Raw genomic sequence first — 21,266 nt, forward strand, 5'->3', positions numbered from 1 at the left:
CAAAAAATTTTAAGATGATTATGAATATACAATGAATTCTATACCAAGCAGAGAAACAGAAGAAAACAAACAGGAAATCACTGTTGCGGTGATGTGACGGTACCTGCATTCCTTCCATTTCTCAAAAACAGCCAGCTCCATCTCTTCCGTCTGAACGGGCACAAACCTGAACTCAGACACAAGTTCAGGACTGTGCTCGGCAAGGTCGTAGTCACCAAGTTCAGCTACAAACAAGTTTCACAGTTATGTTTTGTTAATAAGTTTACTTCCTGCTGAATCCTTCTTCAAGACCCATTTTATTAATAAAAACTGCTAAGAAGATTAGATTCTTTCTTAAACTACAAGGCATTCATAACACCCAGACCATTCCCAAAAATAAATCTAGCTTTGACTTAAGACTTATCTGTCTGTACACACAAATCAAGCACTTGCGGTTGGTAGTGTATTTTCAATTAAATGTCTTTCTCTTAATTTATTCATATGTTATAATGCTTAGCTTTTGAAAACCTCTTTTAGACTTCCATAGAGAAATACCTTTTGATCATATATTGAATAAACGAAAATATTTATTAGCAATCCTTAAAAAACAATTAGCTGGCACCTGTTAAGAAGCTAATATGCACAGAACATGACATCAAATATCACTGTAAGAAATAATCACCGTCCCTCCTCGAATTTTAAATTATTAATCCCAAAGAAATAACAAAAAAAAGTTACTAAAAAATATCTTGTGAAGGCAGCAGGAAAAGAACTGGGCAATGAACAGACATTTATGTGCCCATCTGTGGTTATCTCTGAACTGGGCTTGGGGAAGGAGCGGAAACAATGATTCTAATACTCTATTCTTTAGAAATATTTCCTTTAAAAAATATTTTACTCTAATTAAAATATTTCCATTTTGATAAAAAATTTGGCTGTGGAAAGAAAAAGTACATGAGAACTACTTTGATCATAAAAATGGTAATAACTTGTTGCTTCCTGAGCATCTAATTTACACACTAGACATATTACAGATGTACTGTCATTGAACTTCACAACAACCTTGGAAAATATTCTCACTCCTACTTCACTGCTGAAGAAAATGCTCTTCGTCTGGATCACAAGTTCTTTAAGAAGCCCCAAACCAAATCTGCTACATAATGTTGTTCAGGATATATACTAAAATGGTAAAGAAAAACTGAACTTGAGAGTGTGAGAAAAGTGACAAAGATTATTCTGATAAAACAGAAAATCATAAATGCGAAGCAAGGAGCTCATTTTATGAAGATGGGAGTAACACTCCAGCTGAATCACTCTTCAGGACCTTAATAGTTAGTAGGACTTGGTAAGCTACTAGACACGGGACAATGAGATGCCTAAGATGTAGTCTGAAGTTTGGAGGAATCACAACAGTAGCAGTGCCACACCCACTGTGCGGCCACATGGCGTCGGATGAGGATGAGCAGCTCTGCTCTGAAGCCCTGGAGGCTGCCCGTGTCTGTGCCAACGAGGACCAGGTGAAACGCCGGGGCAAAGATGCTGTTCACATTCGTGTGCAGCCCCACCCTTCCCACGTCATCCGCACCAACAGGATGCTGTCCTGTGCTGGAGCTGATGGGCTCCAGACAGGTATGCAAGGGGCCTCTGGAAAGCCCAGGGCACAGTGGCCAGGGTCCACACTGGCCAAGTCACAATGTCACCCGCACCAAGCTGCAGAACAAGCAGCATGTGATCGAGGCCCTCCACAGGGCCAAGTTCAAGTTCCCTGGCCGCCACAGATCCTCCTCATCTCCAAGATGTGGGGACTGATGAAGTTTAACGCGGATGAATTTGAAAGCACGGTGGCAGAGACCCAGCTCACGCCGGATGGCTGTGGGGTCGAGTACACCCCTAACCGTGGCCCCTGGACACGCAGCGGGCCCTGCCCTCGCGACAGCCTTGGCGCCGTCCCTCCTTATGTGTGCCCACCAATACATCCTACTTTCTTGTCAAACAAAAAAAGGTGCCATGGATGCAAGAGAAAAGTAGGAAAGATTTTATTCAGGGAAAAAATATGATAGGTAGGGTTAAGAGATAGTATTACACAGCCACATGCATGAATCAGACAATGAGTACTTAGTGAGCATTACTTTGAATGAGTGTTTTGTTAAATAGACAAAAAATGTATAAAAATCATATTTTCAAGAAGCGTATACTTTGGCAGTCACAAAACTTATGAGACACAGAATATAAGAAGCAGTAAGTGGTGGAACACAGATGCTGAAAGTGACAGCTTTTCTGTAGATCTGAGAGTTTCAGAATTAACAACCTCACACAGCAATTAATAAAACAAAAAATGTGCTTTCAAGAAAAGAGGCATGCAATTATACAGCGTGATCATTACAGTGCTAGAGGCACAACACTTCCAAACTACTATCTATTTGACTTTCCAGCAGATGAGAAAACGAGTTTTAGTTTGTAGACAGACTACAATTTACACTAGCGGCAAATTTTTGAAGTACAGAAATTTCCTTCAGTCACCAATCCCTCTATCGACAGAAAAATATGCTTTCTAAAATAGCAGAAGCACAAAATAAGCAAAATAATAGGTTTACCATAAAACATGAAAATTTAGTCTCATTATTATCCACACAATGGAAAATAAATACTGCTGATCTTAGAGAGATTGGGGATAATATGGAATCACCCCAAAAGAGCATAAAATTATTAATGTCTTAATAATCATTAAATATTGCTTTTATTCTAGTATATACGGATACTCCAGTCAGGATATTTCTTTCCCTTTTGTGAACAAGGACTGAAGATTATTATTTTCCCAAAACATCAATTTTTCAGAAGAGAATACCTAAGTTCAACAAATATTTGATCAGTGTAACAAGGTACAAAAGGGTAAGTTTTTCATTAATCTCACTGACTGGAAAACGCTTTTTAAAAAATTCTTAAAATAACCATCAGGAACTTTTAAATACATGCTAAGTATTTCTTTCATGGATTTATTTTTAAGGATAAGACTAAAGAAAGCAAACCAGGTGGTACAGCAACAATTTGCTCATATATCCCTGCATTCTTTTTGAAGGAAAAAAATTAGCTGAGGATCCAACTAAAACAGATATTGAATTATCAAGTAGACTGCAATTTCTGTTTGAAAACACTATTAGATGGAAAGGGAGCAAGTAAAGACAAAGGGAAGAAAAAGAAGGCAGTATCTAAAAGGGAAAGGCAGAGCTGGGTCCTGATACACGTTTACACAAACCGTGGTTGTTCTTTTCTCACACATCACTTTGAATTTCTTGAAATTCCTCAAATGCACACAAAGAAGAATTATGCTTCACTCTTAACAGGCAACATAAAAAACTGCTTACCCTGCAAGTTATAAGCTGCCAACTGAACCGCTGTATCAAAAGGACACTCCAATCTGAGAGCAGAACACAAATGTGTTAAACACGCCAACGTCATGACCTTTGTTTTACAATAAATGGAAATAAGACATACTTTGACCATTTCTTTTTCATAATTAACTAAGAACTTATTTTTCAACTACTCAAGAAAATGTGGTTTACCTTAAGCTAATACTCACTTTCCACTGAGAATATCTTGTTTTAATTGAAGAACAAATAAGTACCTAAGAAAAATAAAAGGCACAAATTTAACTAAACAGATCAATCTACCATGAAAAATAATCCTGCTCTTCTAATCTGAGAAGAAACATTCTTAATTACAAAACTTTACCCACAATAAAGTCTGTAAAGGAAAAAAGAATATGAAACAACGGGCACTCAGTGTCAGGAGGATGGGCCAGAGTACAGGGTAGCCCCTCAAAAGAAAACGTTTAGCAAATTCCTGGGAATGAGCTCTGTGGTCTGCTTCACCTTCACTGTGACGACACAGCCACCTCATATGTAAAACGATACGGCAATGTACGCATGGGTAAGAGCTCTAATCTTGTCCACTAGCAGAGTGTTCAAGAGGAACACCTTCTAAAGGGACTCAGCAATTCAATTTTTTACTTAATAAAAATAGTATGTGTGCATGGTCATAGATGTGCAATACAGAGTCCATGAATAAATACTGAGGCAAGACAAAATAAAAATAAATGTTTGTAACTTACTTAAAGTTACTGAAAACTATTCAAGCAAAATCAGGATTCAACATTTTTCAATAATCAATGGCATTTCAATAAAGAAAGTCAGGAGCCAACTTGAAACAACTCTCAGTGGCCGAAAATAGATCATTTTGAACATCAATAGACACAATATGATAATGTACTGAAGCACATCAGTCCTATTTAAAATTCATGAGTTGATAACGATACTTAAAAACAGAACTCACTGGTTACGTTTGCTTGATGCTAGAGAACCAACTGTTTGTTTTGAAAACTGGTAAATAAAGGAAAACATTCTACACTTAAAAAAATACTGCCCCAAATGAAATTATCTTGTCTGGTATCTTGTTACCAGGGGCAAAGTATCCATTTCACTAGCTATCTGTACACTGGAAGGAACTGTAAAGGCAACCTCCCGACATCTTTAGCCAGCCTGACCAAAACTTTACGCTTGCACACAGCTCCAGACATTGGGCTTACCGGGTTCGTTCTTCACGAAGATTATTTGGTTCTGAGGAATAAAACTTAACTCGAAGATGCAGACAATAGGGTGAACCAACTGCCATTAAAAGAAAAAAAAGGGAGTGTAACTTTTTCAATATGGTTATTTAAATAAGAATTTTCAGTCAGTAAATCTGTCAAAAATCTACTGAAGTGGACAGAAGGTAACAGATTATTGTGGCAGTAATTCAGGTTCCACTGTGGGCTCAATGAAGCCTAACACAATCAACAGACGTTGCAAGTATACCAACCATCATGTAGCAGTGTCACATCATATCTGTCCTCCCAGGAACAGACAGCTCCAGATTAAGTCTAATAGTTCAGGGCCAAATACGCTGAATGAAAAAGTCTTGACTATGCCCTCTGACAGCCCTAAAAACCGCCGAGCTCTGTTTCTCAAGAGCAAGGAGGGACGCCTGTTATTAACTGTGCGTGGCAAGTCACCCCACATCCTTTCCAATCCACTTCACCAACCTCTATATTCTCAGAAGTCCCATTACTTTGTAAAAAGAGTTGAGGTGCCCTAAAAATCTGTTACTACAGAAAACATGATGGATTATGGACTGGACACTAGTATTGTCCCCTGACTATCGCTAGGAACAATACTGACATTTTATGTGAATGACTTCTTTTCATTATTCTTAATTTAAACAAAAAAAGTTACAGCCTTAAATTCTCAAAATATTTTCTAGTGCAGGGCAGACACCAAACAGAAAAATTCCAATATAAGTAATTACTAAAGAAAAGTTAAGCATCTCATGGGAACTCACATCTCATTTCCAAACTGCAAGCCTTTCTCCTGGAAACAAACTGTAAGGCACTTGAATCTAGATTACCATCAACCCTATATAATTTACAGGATGGGTCAGTATATTGGATTGAAATTATTTTTAGAAAGTGGAGATGCTAAGAAACTCATTGGAAACATGATTTCTTATGTCCCTACTACGAGAAATCAGTTTCTAATATACAATTATATATAATTCGATTTCCATTTTTTTTCACAATTTTTTCAACACTTACTTTTTACTTGCTTTTTGATGCTTTTTGTACCATCCAACCAATGCTGAGAACAAAAACAAAAAGTTAGCTCTTAAGCAGATGAGAGAACTTAACATTTTAATTACGAAAAGTTAATTTTCATCATGCTTTTGCTGATAACGATACGGAAATATTTCACAAGAGAGAAACAAATGTGAGACTGAAAATTGGAGAGCAGGGGAGTGTTAATCTGGCCAGAATCCACAGCAAGCTTATGACACATATAAACAACAACAAAAAACCCTAAAACCAGATATATGACTTCTTAAACCATTTCCTCTGCTCTCTCAGTAACAAGGATGATATTCTAAATTTTGCCCTCAGTTTTTCTCACTGTTCCCCAAAAGATGACTCTTTCAAAACTGATAAAATTAGAAGTATCCTCATATTCTAGTACTTGGTTCATTCCTGTAATAAAAATGTGAGATTTATTAACAGATCATAACCACAAATTAGGTGAAATAACAATGTCACTTATGTTTTACAAAATAGGTACTACTCAGAGTAGTAGTCTCTGAAAGAGCTTACACAATAAAATTAGATCTCTCTCATAACTAAGGCCCTATCTATTAAGTAAGCAGTCTTTGCTCCTTTGCTTTACAAATAAAAAAAGGTAACATTGTGATTAGCAGACTTCTGGTTTCAACAGTAACAGCCTTTTCTGACTTCTGTAACCTCTTCACTCTGAAATGCCCAAAACACAAAGAGACCTAAGAACCGATTCCAGAGACTTGCACTGATAAACCACTCCCAGCTCACTTCTCACTATTAATCCCTTTACACCAAGTCCTAACAGGGACAGGACGCCCTCATCGCACTAAGATACACATGACTGTGCTCTCTTCAGCATGCTTACAATTCCAAGCACCCTAAACCAAAGGAGTGCTCTTGTGCTACAGCTCACAGAGCTAAGGAATCCAGTCTCAGAAACCCAGACAGGCAAAGTGTGGGTAAACAAGGCTGCACTGTTAACAGACTTGTAACCATTTGCTTTTCTTGCCAATTATTTGCCTAGCCTCTTCTCTCCATTCTCTGCCAAGATCCAAAAGTGAAATTCACAGAACTACCAGTGTGCCAGCAAAGTACCTCTGCGTGTGGACACAGGATAGTCAGTAAACATTTCCAAAGGCAATTAAATACAGTGCAGTATCTCCTCTGGATTCCAAGTGTGCAGGCTACTTAGTCAGCCATCTCTCATCTTTCAATAAATGCAGTCAGACATCTACTTTTAAGCATATTTTAATCTGGCAACTGTTCAGTCTTACACATCTTTCCATTAATACAATGTTTGGTCAGCCACTAGGCAGAACATAATTCAATCTATCAGCTGGAAAGAGTTCAACTAGGACAGTGAAAAGTTCACCCATCATTGCCAAGCCCAGGAATCTACTATACAAAAACCCCAGACTTAGTTGTGCAAAATACCTACTACAGCCTAATGCCAATCACACACTGGGTATGAGATAAATTTTGCTTATATGCCCTAGATTGTTTTCTCCCCACAACCATGGATCTGGGAGTTGCCCTATCTTCAGGCTTCATCTATTATACTGCAGTGAATTCGGAAGTGAATGCTGGTCACCCAGGCATCTCATGCAGCCACAGTTAGGGAGACTCTCATTCACCATAATGAACACAAATGAGCACACACCTTCTGAGAGGCAATCTGACTATGCCTTCAAAATAACTATGTGCCTTTGACTCAGCAGTTCTGCATCTAGAAACCATTATGGATGATTTAACCCACAAGGAATTATATCAGAGAAAAGAAAGAAATCTGTATATCCAGCAATAGTGAACTGGTTAAATAAAGTATTTCAACATTATAGAACTGTGCAACAATGAAAAATAATGAAAGTAAAAGTAGTTAAGAATCTGGAAAATTATTTATAGTATACTGTTAAAATTGTTTTTTTGTTTTTTGGGGTTTTTCTTTCTTATTTTTTAAATTTTTTGGCTGCATTGGGTCTTCGTTGTTGCACACAGGCTTTCTGTAGTTGTGGCGAGCGGGGGCTACTCTTCATTGCGGTGCGAGGGCTTCTCATTGCAGTGGCTTCTCTTGTTGCGGAGCATGGGCTCTAGGTGCACGGGCTTCAGTAGTTGTGGTGCGCGTGCTCAGCAGTTGTGGCTCGTCAGCTTAGTTGCTCCGTGGCATGTGGGATCTTCCCAGACCAAGCCTCAAAACTGTGTCCCCTTCACGGGCAGGTGGATTCTTAACCACTGCGCCACCAGGGAAGTCCCATTAAAATTGTTAAAGGCAAATTACAACATATTATAAATTGTTTTTACAAAATGTACAAATTTGTACATTTTGATCCTTGAACAAAGGGGCTGAACTTTGCAGATCCACTGATACGTGGATTTTTTTCACTAAAACATGCACTACAGCACCACACAATCCTCAGTTGGTTGAATTCACAGATGCAGAACCTCAGATATAGAAGGCCAACTATAGAAGTTATACGCTGATTTTCAACTGCACCCCTAACCCCACACTGGTCATGGGTCCACTGTATATATAAACATGCCTTTTGGGCTTCCCTGGTGGCACAATGGTTAAGAATCCGCCTGCCAATGCAGGGGACACGGGTTCAAGCCCTGGTCTGGGAAGATCCCACATGCCATGGAGCAACTAAGCCCATGTGCCACAACTACTGAGCCCACGTGCTACAACTACTGAGCCCAGGCGCCTAGAGCCCGTGCTCCGCAACAAGAGAAGCCATCACAATGAGAAGCCCGTGCACCACACCGAAGAGTAGCCCCCGCTCACAACTAGAGAAAGCCCGCGCACAGCAATGAAGACCCAACACAGCCAAAAATTAATTAATTAATTTTAAAAAATGCCTTTTCTTTTGGACTGAGGCAATCTATTACAAAGCAGTAAGAGATAGTACAGCTAGGTGGCTGAGACTGCTGGTGATCATTTTTCTTTGTGTTTTCCTGTATTTTCAACTTAGTCTACAACAAGCACACTCTTACTTAAAATGATAATCATGGACCCCCTTACTTTAATATTTCATATGAGTAATATATTCATGTGGCTTAATTTTTTGGTAATATTAAAAGGTATATGGTCAACAGTCCCTCCAACCCCTGCAATACCAACTTCTATCATCATATGCACCACTCCCCACCCACCAAGATATTTACTGGTTTCTGATTCCTTCCAGAGTTTCTTCAAACAAAGAAAAGAAACAAATTGTGTGTGTTGGTAAAGAGTAAAGAAATTAATAATAGGCTGAAAATCAACAGGCTAAATATAAATTTTGACAGAATAAATTTAAGGGATATTGAGAAGGAAACATTAATATAAGACAGACCAATACTATTTCAATAACAACTTAGTCTTTCTTAGACAGTTGTAACAAATTTCTTCCAGTTTAAGAACATTTAAGGCCTGTCTCATAAATGGACCTTTAATCTCTAATTTGTGCCCTAATACTCTAAGAAGCACATTAAACATACAATCATCCTGGTGAGACAAAGGATCAGAGTTTTCTTCCAAGCAGGCATTTTAGTCTCTTTGCTACCTGCATGTAATAGCTTCTACACTCCGCACTCCCTTAAGACAACCCAAAACTCAGATAAAGCATCAAGCACATTTTACAGTAAAATTTAGGAGCTGGGGGAATTCCTGGTGACGTTCTGGGAAAGGTCTGAGTTCATGTTTGCATATCCTCTAGTCTGTTTTCTTTCATCTCCTCCACATTCCAAGCCCAGGGACTGGAAAATTCAGAGCTCAGAGACAGGCACTGATAAGTATTTTCCTTGAATCTTTAGGAGTTGAGTTTAAATTACAGCAGAAGATAAAAGTGAGAGCATGCAGACATAGACTCCTGGATGCACAGTGTGGAACTAATATGGCTCTCTTTCCTCATGGACATTAAAAAGGAAACAAACTCCCTTCTAATTTCCTAAAGTTTGGTTGATAAAATTAGAATTCAAAGGATATGGGAAGCTACATTTCTTTCCATCCTATTGAGCTAGGCATGAAAGAACAATTACTTACTTGTGTGTCTTAAAATATACATAATAATCACAAACATAACAACAGGTATTACTAAACTAAACAAAGAATCACCTAGGGAGCTTCCAAAACACGAATAAACACACACCCTTATCCAGGCCCTATAGCCAGTCTGTAAACAGCTCTTCAAATGAATGATTTCTGACTTCTAATGCCCACATGACTCCACTGCTTCTGCTCAAAGAGCAAAGAGCTTAGGGCAGACAGATGTTAACCATCTTTCCAAACAACTGCCTCTGCAAAAAATATTTCTCCTGTGAGGAGTAGAGGCTCATGCTCTGCATTAAAGGATTATTTTAAATCAAATTTTAACACTTTTAACAATTAACAAATGTTAAAAATCAATGAATGCCATGAAAACAGAAGATCAATCTAACTGAAAACACTTCAATTTACTCTAGATTCCATTATAAATTCTACCTGGCTGATTACTTTTTTGGCGTTAAAAGTCTGTGTTATAAGACATTCCAAATGAAGCCTTAGATGAGCCATTAAAATATATTTTCCACTGTATCTTTCTGTGTATTATTAGTATGCCTTCTTAGGACTCTTAAAGTCAAATTTAAAATGGAAATGTAGATGAGTTAGGTAGCTTATACATTCACTCTCTGGAAATACAGCACATAATCTATTTTGGAAATACACTTTTTTGAAAAAAAATACATGTGCAAATATATGTGCCTGTGTGCGTGTCACAATATAGAATACATACATATGTATATTTAACATATAGGTTATTTCTATATATTTTTCACTCCCCACTACTTTATCGACCCTATTGTTTGTGTTCAGTTCTCAGTAACAATCCAAAAATCCAAATCAGCTGCCAACAGTGATCATTTCACCTCCTTCTTTCCAACGTTTATAACTCCTATAACTGCATTTGCTGTTACTTCTGTTATGAAATTTAATAGCAGTGGTAATAAGGGGCATCTCTGTCTCCTGCCTGTCTGTAGTAGGAATGCTTCTGTTGTTTGTTTCTCTATTAATGTAAAGTTGTTTGTCTGTTGTACTTTAATCACCAAAAATCTGTACAGAAGTTGAGCAAAGCCCTTGAGCAACTACCAGGTCTGTTCTCACAGGTGCCGCCTGCTGGGCCACCTGTCTGCCGAACACCTACCATCACCCTGGAGACGGGCGCAGCTTCCAAAACTAGGCTAGATCTACGCAGGGAGAAGGGAGGTCAATTCTGTACAGGCCAAAGTCCATGAGGTTTATTCAAGGGGTTCTGGGGCCAGGACGAAGGGGCTCCAAAGGTCACCGAACCCACACGAAAGGAAGTCGAGAGCGGAGTATTATCTGCCCGACCTCAGATGAGGCAAACACAGCTCACCACATCACGCCCGCAGTGCCAGGAGCAAGGCCTGCCCCCTCCCCTGGCTCAGGGATCTAGGACCCGCCACAGAGGGTCCACTGTTGCTGTCTCCAGCTGTGCACTTGCACAGCATTTCCCCAGTGTTCCACCAGATGACTAAAATGTCTACCTCTCAGCTTTGGATTCAACAGCTCCATTTCCATCTGCACTCAGTGTTGTCTAAACTAAATGCCAGAAACTTCAAGTAATCAAGTTACTTCTCTTACTTTCTTCTGCGGTAGAGATTTGAGTGTCAATCTTTCCTGAATGTAGTTTCATTTAAGTGTATGATGAAGCAGTTAACAGCATAAATGAAGGGTTAGGTAGCCTGCTCAGAAGTGGCACACATCACAGACTTATATTCTACTGCCAAGAGCAAGTCACGTGGTCAAAACCTAGCACCAACTAAGCAAGAAAGTATCATCCTCTTACAGCAAAGGCAGGAGACAATCCCATGATATACAATACAACATCTGATGAATTATAATGACTGATATTGAATCATCCATGCATTTCTGAGAATAAACTCCACCTGATCATAATGTATTATTTATACTTTTAATAGGCTGCTGAACATAGTGTGCTGGTATTTTATTTAGGATCTTTTACATAAAGAACAAGGGAAGTTTAATATATCAATATATATACACATATATGCATATATATAACGAACCAAGCTATCAAATTGATTTAAGGAAAAGGCAAAAAATAATTACTATTGTGTTTTTTCCTTCTTTTCCGAGTATTATGAGAAATGCTACCTATGTTTCCCTTTACTGAACATAAGTGTCTACAATCTAGGTGACTCATTCTTTTTTAAAAACTTGATTGGGCCAGTTAAAATTCTAAGCTCTAAATATGAAGTTTGAGAAACTTCATTAACCAGAGGTCACAAACGTATAGATAGATCAGAGGATTAAATCTTGGCCAAAACATGTTTTGTTTGGTCCATACTATATTTTTCAAATTCTTTAAAAAATTTTTTATTATGAAATGTTCACAGGAAGCTGCAAGAGGTCCTATCTTCCCCTTCGTCCCCCAGTGCTTACATCTTACATAATTATAGTACAATATTAAAATCAGGAGACTCACATTGGTACAATGTGCATACACAGTTCTATGTCACTTTATCACACAGCTAGAGTCCTGAACTGATGCCACAACCAAGATAAAGAAACATTCCACTAGCACCAAGAGCTCTCAGGTAATACTCCTCTATAGACACACCTCTCCCACCTTCAACATCCCTAAACCTCAGCAACCGTTAATTTGATCTCTGTCTCTCTAATTTTGTTGAGAGTGTTACATAAATGGAAGTATACAGCATATGACCTTCTGAGATTGGCTGTTTTTATTCAACATAATGCCCTTGAAACCCATCCAAGTTGTGTGTGTCAATAGATTTTTGTTTTCTATTGCTGAGTAGTATTCCAAGGTATGAATGTGTCACAGTTGGTTTAATCATTAACCTACTGTAGGACACTGGTTTTTTTCAAGTTTTTTGCTATTACTAATAAAGTCACGAACAATCATGCACAGGTTTTTGTGAAGACATAAGTCTTCATTTCTCTAGGATAAATGACCATATATACAATTGCTGAGTCACATGCAAATTTAAGTTTGGCTTTTTTAAGAAGCTGCCAGACTATTTTCCATGGCAGCTGAACCGTTCTGACGCTCCCCAAAGCAGTGTATGAGAGATCCAGTTGCCCCACATCCTCCCCAGCATTTGGAGTTGTCACAATGTTTTATTTCAGCTGTTCTCACAGGTGTACAGTGATGACAGCTCACCAAGGTCTTATTTTGCATTTCCCTGATGTCTAGGGAAACATTGTTTTCTAAACGTTGAGTTTAGGAGTTCTTTATATACACTAGATATGAGTTCTTTGTCAGATATGTGGTTTGCGAATATTTTCTCCCCACCTATAGCTTGGCTTTTCATCCTTTTAAGAGGGCCTTTCCCAGAGCAAAACGTTGTAATTTTTATAAAATCCATCTTATTGGTTTTTAAAAAATGGATCATGTTTTTGGTGTCACATCTCATAATTCTCCAATCCTAGGTCTCAAACATTTTCTGCTATGTATTTCTAAGTTTATAGTTTTACATCTTATGTTTACATACACCATCTATTTTTGAGCTAATTTTTGTATAGGTATGAGGTTTAGGCCAGGGTTCATTTTTTCACCTGATATCCAGTTGATCCAGGACCATTATTAACACTACTCTTCTTTCACTGAACTTCTCTGGAATCTTTGTCAAAAATCAGCTGGCCACAGCCATGCAGAGCTTCTTCTGAGCTCCCCATTTTGTGCCACTGATCTGCATGTCTGAGGTTCTGCCAACGCCATGCGGTCCTGTTTACGGCAGTTGTAACTCTTCAAGCTGAGCAGAGCAAGTACTCTCACTATTTTTCTTTTTCAAAATGGTTTTTTAGCTATTCTAGAGCCTCTGCCTTTCCATATAAGTTTTAAAATAATTTTGTCTATATCTACAAAGGATTTTCTGGAATTCTGATACAAACTGTATTAAACTTGTATATTAATTAGGGAAAAACAGATTACTTTGCTGAGTCTTCTAATCCATGCACACAGCATGTCTCTCAATTTATTTAGCTCTCTTTTGATTTCTTCCATCAGCCACTCTATTTTTTAAAATTTAACCACTGTTTTTAAAAAATGAAAGATTTATTCTAAAGATCTGGATTTCCAGCTTCTCTTGAAATACCTGAAGATCCAGCAATGCTATCTGGCAACAAATGGCTAGAGCTAGGTGGTACCTGCCCCTCTGCCTCCTTTTTGCAGGCAAAAGTGATATGCTCCCTACTTCACCACAATTCCTCTACCAATCAATGTGTCAGCTACAATTTATCACGGTGCTGTCTTTTTCTGTCTCTGTATCTATCAAAAATGAGAAAAGAAACTATACCAAGCATGTAGTATGATTCAAAAAAAGAGAAAAACCATACTTCTTCTTAGAAATAAATAACACTCCCATGTCTTTAATATGCATGCCATCTCGCTTCCCTTTTGTTCTCCTGATTCCTGTAGCTTTTTGATTTTAAGACTGAATATTATTCCTTCAAAATAAATCATACAAGGCTTCCCTGGTGGCGCAGTGGTTGAGAGTCCACCTGCCGATGCAGGGGACACGGGTTCGTGCCCCGTTCCGGGAGGATCCCGCATGCTGCAGAGCGGCTGGGCTTGTGGGCCATGGCCGCTGGGCCTGCGCGTCCGGAGCCTGTGCTCCGCAGCGGGAGAGGCCACAGCGGGGAGAGGCCCGTATACCGCAAAAAAACAAAAACAAAAACAAAATAAATCATACATGTTCTCTAGCAAATCGTTATAGTTAATTCCAATTAACAATTCTGCAAATTCTTACTGTACTAACCTAAAACCACACAGTATCAGAAGAAGAATTCCTTCCTGCCTGGCTTAAGATATATTACCTCCATGCTGGAAAGTTCTATTGTACAAGAAAATTACCCCAAATCATCCTTTTTTAAAAAACCATTGATGTATACAGTTCTGCTGCCATAAGGCAACTCTTTACACATCCTGTTATTTTTATGACAGAGAGTTTCCCAAAATCCTTCACCAAGAAGGAAGGATTCATTAAATTACCATAAAGTTTTTTGCAGAGTCATACAATGAGATTTAATAACAAGGTTTCACCAACAGTATAAAAGATAATAAATTTTCAAAAACATTATTATCATAAAGACTTGAAGAAAAAGCATGCAAATGAATACCATCATCTGTTTTTCCTTAAGCCACAGGTTGTTTATTTGCTAAAGAAGAGCTATTACTAAATAAGAGTCCATAGGTGGGCTTCTGGAATACCTGAATTACCTATACATGTGCACAGAATGTTATATGTACGTGCCTTTTTCTAGGGAAAGCATCCATAGATTTTGTCATCATAACTCAAGGTTTAAGATCATCACTGGACTATATAAAATGATACTAAATTAAGTTTAGATTTGAAAATAGAAACGGGGCAGTATTGTGCAGTCAACTAAAAACAAGGGTAACCATATATCCTAGTATGCCAGAATAATCCTGGTTTAGGCCTACTATCCCAACCTCTCCATCCAGTAAGTCCACCTCTGGCACTCTACAGTGGCCTGGTTTAAAAAGTGAAGAAACAAACAGAAAATTTGAATATAACTATAACAAGTAAAGAGACTGAGTCACTAATCAAAAAACTTCCCAGAAAAGCCCAGGCCCCAGATGGCTTCACTGGTGAATTCTACCAAGTGTTGAAATAAGAATGAACACCAATCCTTCGTGACAGCTTCCAAAAAATAGACGAGAGAAGACTTTCCAATTCATTCTGAATGAAACCAGACAAAGATATCACAAGGGGGAAAAAACAAAAAAAACTATAGACCAATATTCCTTATGAATATGGACTTCAAAATCCTCAACAAAATCAAATCAAGCAACATATATAAAGGATTATATGCCATGACCAAGTGAAATTTATCCCAGAAATGCAAGAAAGGTTCAACACACCAACAAAAATGTCAATGCAATACATCATATTAATAGAATACAGAAAATATACCATATGATCTCAATAGATGCAGAAAAAGCATTTAACAAAACCCAACACCCTTTCTTGATAAAAACGTACAAATAGGAATAGAAGAGACCTTCTTCAAAATGATAAAGGGCACCTATAAAACTCCCACAGGTAACATCATACTTGATTGGTGAAAGACTTAACGCTTTTCCCCTAAGATCAAGAATAAGACAAGAATGTCTACCTTTACCACTTCTATTCAACATTTTGGTAAAGGTTCTAGACAGGGCACTTAGGCAAGAAAAAGAGATAAAAAGAAAAAGAAATAAAAGGCATTCAGATTCAAAAGGAAGAAGTAAAACTATCTCTTTTTGCCGATGACATGATCTTATACATAAAACACATAAAAACTAATACATAAGTTCAGCAAGGTTGCCAGATACAAGATACATATGTGAAAATGAATTCTATATACTAGAATCCAAACAAAATACAAAAATGATATCAAGAAAATCACATATTACAATAGCATCAAAGGAATAAAATGCTAAGAGTAAGTTTAACCAAGAAGGTGAAAGACATGTAAACTGAAACTTTAAAACACTGTTTTAAGAAATATAAAGACCTAATACATGGAAAGACATTCCGTGGTCATGTATAATACTTAACATTGTTAAGATGATGATACTTCCCAAATGGATATACAGATTCAATGCAACTCTGGTCAAAACTCCAATTGCCTGATTCACAGAAAGATAGAGAAGATGAAAAGGCAGAGGGCTATGTACCAGATGAAGGAACAAGATAAAACCCCAGAAAAACAACTAACTGAAGTGGAGATAGGCAACCTTCCAGAAAAAGAATAAAGAGTAATGATAGAGAAGAGGATCCAGGACCTCGGAAAAAGAATGGAGGCAAAGATCGAGAAGATGCAAGAAATATTTAACAATGACCTAGAAGAATTAAGGAACAAACAAACAGAGATGAACAATACAATAACTGAAATGAAAACTACATTAGAAGAAATCAATAGCAGAATAACCGAGGCAAAAGAACAGATAAGTGACCTGGAAGACAGAATGGTGGAATTCACTGCTGCAGAACAGAATAAAGATAGAAGAATGAAAAGAAATGAAGACAGCCTAAGAGACCTCTGGGACAACATTAAACGCAACAACATTCGCATTATAGGGGTCCCAGAAGAGGAAGAGAGAGAGAAAGGACCCCAGACAATATGTGAAGAGATTTTAGTCGAAAACTTCCCTAACATGGGAAAGGAAACAGCCACCCAAGTCCAGGAAGCGCAGAGAGTCCCATACGGGATAAACCCAAGGAGAAACACGCCAAGACACACAGTAATCAAACTGGCAAAAATTAAAGACGAAGAAAAATTGTTGAAAGCAGCAAGGGAAAAACCACAAGTAATATACCAGGGAACTCCCATAAGGTTAACAGCTGATTTCGCAGCAGAAACTCTACAAGCCAGAAGGAAGTGGCATGATATACTTAAAGTGATGAAAGAGAAGCACCTACAACCAAGATTACTCTACCCAGCAAGGATCTCATTCAGATTCCATGGAGAAATCTAAAGCTTTACAGAAAAGCAAAAGCTAAGAGAATTCAGCACCACCAAACCAGCTGTACAACAAATGCTAAAGGAACTTCTCTAAGTGGGAAACACAAGAGACGAAAAGGACCTACAAAAACAAACCCAAAACAATTAAGAAAATGGTAATAGGAACATACATACTGATAATTACCTTAAACGTGAATTGATTAAATGCTCCAACAAAAAGACACTGGCTTGCTGACTGGATACAAAAACAAGAGCCATATAAATGCTGCTTACAAGAGACCCACTTCAGACCTAGGGACACATAAAGACTGAAAGTGAGAGAATGGAAAAAGACATTCCATACAAATGGAAATCAAAAGAAAGCTGGAGTAGCAATACTCATATCAGATAAAATAGACTTTAAAATAAAGAATGTTACAAAACACAAGGAGGACACTACATAATGATCAAGGGATCAATCCAAGAAAAAGGTATAACAATTATAAATATATATGCACCCAACATAGGAGCACCTCAATACATAAGGCAACTGCTAACAGCTATAAAAAAGGAAATCAACAGTAACACAATAATAGTGGAGGACTTTAACACCTCACTTACACCAATAAACAGATCATCCACACAGAAAATTAATAAGGAAACACAAGCTATAAATGACACAACAGACAAGATAGAGTTAATTGATATTTATAGGACATTCCATCCAAAAATGGCGGATTACACTTTCTTCCCAAGTGCACATGGAACATTCTCCAGAATAGAGCACATCTTGGGTCACAAATCAAGCCTCAGTAAATTTAAGAAAATCGAAATCATATCAAGCATCTTTTCTGACCACAATGCTATGAGATTAAAATGAATTACAGGAAAAAAAAAAAGTAAAAGCCACACACACATGGAGGCTAAACAATACGTTACTAAAAAACCAAGAGATCACTGAAGAAATCAAAGAGGAAATCAAAAAATACCTAGAGACAAATGACAATGAAAACATGACGACCAAAACCTATGAGATGCAGCAAAAGCAGTTCTAAGAGGGAAGTTTATAGCAATATTATCCTACCTCAAGAAACGAGAAAAATCTCAAATAAACAATCTAACTTTACACCTAAAGGAACTAGAGAAAGAACAAACAAAACCCAAGGTGCACAGAATGAAAGAAATCATAAAGATCAGAGCAGAAATAAATGAAATAGAAACAAAGAAAACAATAGCAAAGATCAATAAAACTAAAAGCTGGTTCTTGGAGAAGATAAACAAAATTGATAAACCATTAGCCAAACTCATCAAGAAAAAGAGGGAGAGGACTCAAATCAATAAAATTAGAAATGAAAAAGGAGAAGTTACAACAGACACCACAGAAATACAAAGCATCCTAAGAGACTACTACAATCAACTCTATGGTGAAAGTGAGGGAATGGAAAAAAATGCCAAAAAAATGGACAACCTGGAAGAAATGGACAAATTCTTAGAAAGGTATAACTTTCCGAGACTGAACCAGGAAGAAATAGAAAATATAAACAGACCAATCACAAGTAATGAAATTGAAACTGTGATTAAAAATCTTCCAAGAAACAAAAGTCCAGGACCAGATGGCTTCTTCACAGGCAAATTCTATCAAACATTTAGAGAAGAGCTAACACCCATCCTTCTCAAACTCTTCCAAAAAACTGCAGAGGAACGAACACTCCCAAACTCATTCTATGAGGCCACCATCACCCTGATACCAAAACCAAACAAAGATACTACAAAAAAAGAAAATTAGAGACTAATATCACTGATGAATATAGATGCAAAAATCCTCAACAAAGTATTAGCAAACAGAATCCAACAACACATTAAAAAGATCATACTACCCAAAGCAATCTACAGATTCAATGCAATCCCTACCAATGGCATTTCCTACAGAACTAGAACAAAAAAATCTTAAAATTCGTGTGGAGACACAAAAGACCCCGAATAGCCAAAGCAGTCTTCAGAGAGAAAAGCAGAGCTGGAGGAATCAGACTCCCTGACTTCAGACTATAGTACAAAGCTACAGTAATGAAGACAGTATGGCACTGGCACAAAAACAGAAATATAGATCAATGGAACACGATAGAAAGCCCAGAGATAAACCCATGCACTTATGGTCAACTAATCTATGACAAAGGAGGCAGGGATATAAAATGGAGAAAAGGCAGTCTCTTCAATAAGTGGTGCTGGGAAAACTGGACAGATACATGCAAAAGAATGAAATTAGAACACTCCCTAACACCATACAGAAAAATAAACTCAAAATGGATTAGAGACCTAAATGTAAGACCGGACACTATAAAATTCTTAGAGGAAAACATAGGAAGAACACTCTTTGACATAAATCACAGCAAGATCTTTTTTGATCCATGTCCTAGAGTTATGGAAATAAAAACAAAAATAAACAAATGGGACCTAAAGAAACTTCGAAGCTTTTGCACAGCAAAGGAAACCATAAACAAGACGAAAAGACAACCCTCAGAATGGGAGAAAATATTTGCAAACGAATCAACAGACAAAGGATTTATCTCCAAAATATATAAACAGCTCATGCAGCTCAATATTAAAAAAGCAAATAACCCAATCCAAAAATGGGCAGAAGACCTAGATAGATATTTCTCCAAAGAAGATATACAGATGGCTAAGGAGCACATGAAAAGCTGCTCAACATCACTAATTATTAGAGAAATGCAAATCAAAACTACAATGAGGTATCACCTCACACCAGTTAGAATGGGCATCATCAGAAAATCTACAAAGAAGAAATGCTGGAGAGGGTGTGGAGAAAAGGGAACCCTCTTGCACTGCTGGTGGGAATGTAAATTGATACAGCCACTATGGAGAACAGTATGGAGGGTCCTTAAAAAACTAAAAATAGAACTACCATATGATCCAGCAATCCCACTACTGGGCATATACCCAGAGAAAACTGTAATTCAAAAAGACACATGAACCCCAATGTTCACTGCAGCACTATTTCCAATAGCCAGGTCATGGAAGCAACCTAAATGCCTATCGACAGATGAATGGATAAAGAAGATGTGGTACATATATATGATGGAATATTACTCAGCCATAAAAAGGAATGAAATTGGGTCATTTGTTGAGACATGGATGGATCTAGAGACTGTCATAAAGAGTGAAGCATTTTCTCTTCTCAGAAAGAGAAAAACAAACATCATATATTAATGCATGTATGTGGAACCTAGAAAAATGGTATAGATGAACAGGTTTGCAGGGCAGAAATTGAGACACAGATGTAGAGAACAAACTTATGGACACCAAGCGGGGAAAGCAGCAGGGGGTGTGGGTGTGGGTGTGATGAATTGGGCGATTGGGATTGAGATGTATATGCTGACCTGTACAAAATTGATGACTAATAAGAACCTGCTGTATAAACAAACAAGCAAACAAAGAACTCCAATTGTCTTTTTTGCAGAAACAGGCAAGCTGATCCTAAAATGTATATGGAAATATGAGTGACTCAGAACAGCCAGAACAATCTTAAATTAAAACAGAAGAATGAAATTGAAGGACTCACACTTTCCAATTTCAAACTTACTACAAAGTTAAAATAATCAAGACAATGTGGTGCTGGCATAAGGATCGACATATAGATGAATGGAACAGAACAAAGAACCCAGAAATAAACCTGTGTATCTACGCTCAACTGACTTTCAGTAAGTGTGCCAAGACCATTCAATGGGGAAAGAATAATCTTTTCAACAAGTGGTGGTGCTAGGACCACTGGATATCTGCATGTAAAAGAATGAAGTTTGACCCCTACCTTATAGCATATACCAAAATTAACTCCAAATGGATAAAGAAGAAAACATGCCTAAATCTTTGTGACTATTGAATAGGCAATAGTTAACTCTTACAACTCAACAATAAAAAGGAAATAACCCAATTTTAAAGTGGGTAAAGAATCTGAATAGACATTTCTCCAAAGAAGATATACAAATGGTCAATACACACATGAAAAGATGCTCACATCTTTTCCATTAGGGAAGTGCAAATCAATACCACAATGAGACCACTTCATACCAACTAGTTAGAATCCAAAAGAAGGGGAAATGTTGTGTTAGTGAGGATATGCAGAAATTGGAACCCTTATACACTGCAGATAGGAATGTGGAATGGTGT

General features: G+C 37.6%; 1 protein-coding gene across 11 annotated transcripts in view; it reads right to left on the reverse strand.

Annotated features, from left to right (window-relative positions):
• The window catches only part of EPB41L5 (erythrocyte membrane protein band 4.1 like 5), a 145,001-nt gene that overhangs the window by 101,197 nt on the left and 22,538 nt on the right, over positions 1-21,266 (reverse strand). For all 11 annotated transcript variants that reach the window (XM_032637605.1, XM_032637604.1, XM_032637599.1 and 8 more), the window contains 5 exons: positions 5,606-5,648; positions 4,562-4,640; positions 3,557-3,601; positions 3,342-3,394; positions 104-224 (listed from right to left, as the gene is read on the reverse strand). In XM_032637605.1, coding sequence (XP_032493496.1) covers positions 104-224; positions 3,342-3,394; positions 3,557-3,601; positions 4,562-4,640; positions 5,606-5,648 — 341 coding nt within the window. The remainder of the gene's footprint in view (positions 1-103; positions 225-3,341; positions 3,395-3,556; positions 3,602-4,561; positions 4,641-5,605; positions 5,649-21,266) is intronic.

The sequence above is a fragment of the Phocoena sinus genome, chromosome 7 (genome assembly GCF_008692025.1).
Source record: "Phocoena sinus isolate mPhoSin1 chromosome 7, mPhoSin1.pri, whole genome shotgun sequence".
In the NCBI taxonomy this organism is placed as follows: domain Eukaryota; kingdom Metazoa; phylum Chordata; class Mammalia; order Artiodactyla; family Phocoenidae; genus Phocoena; species Phocoena sinus.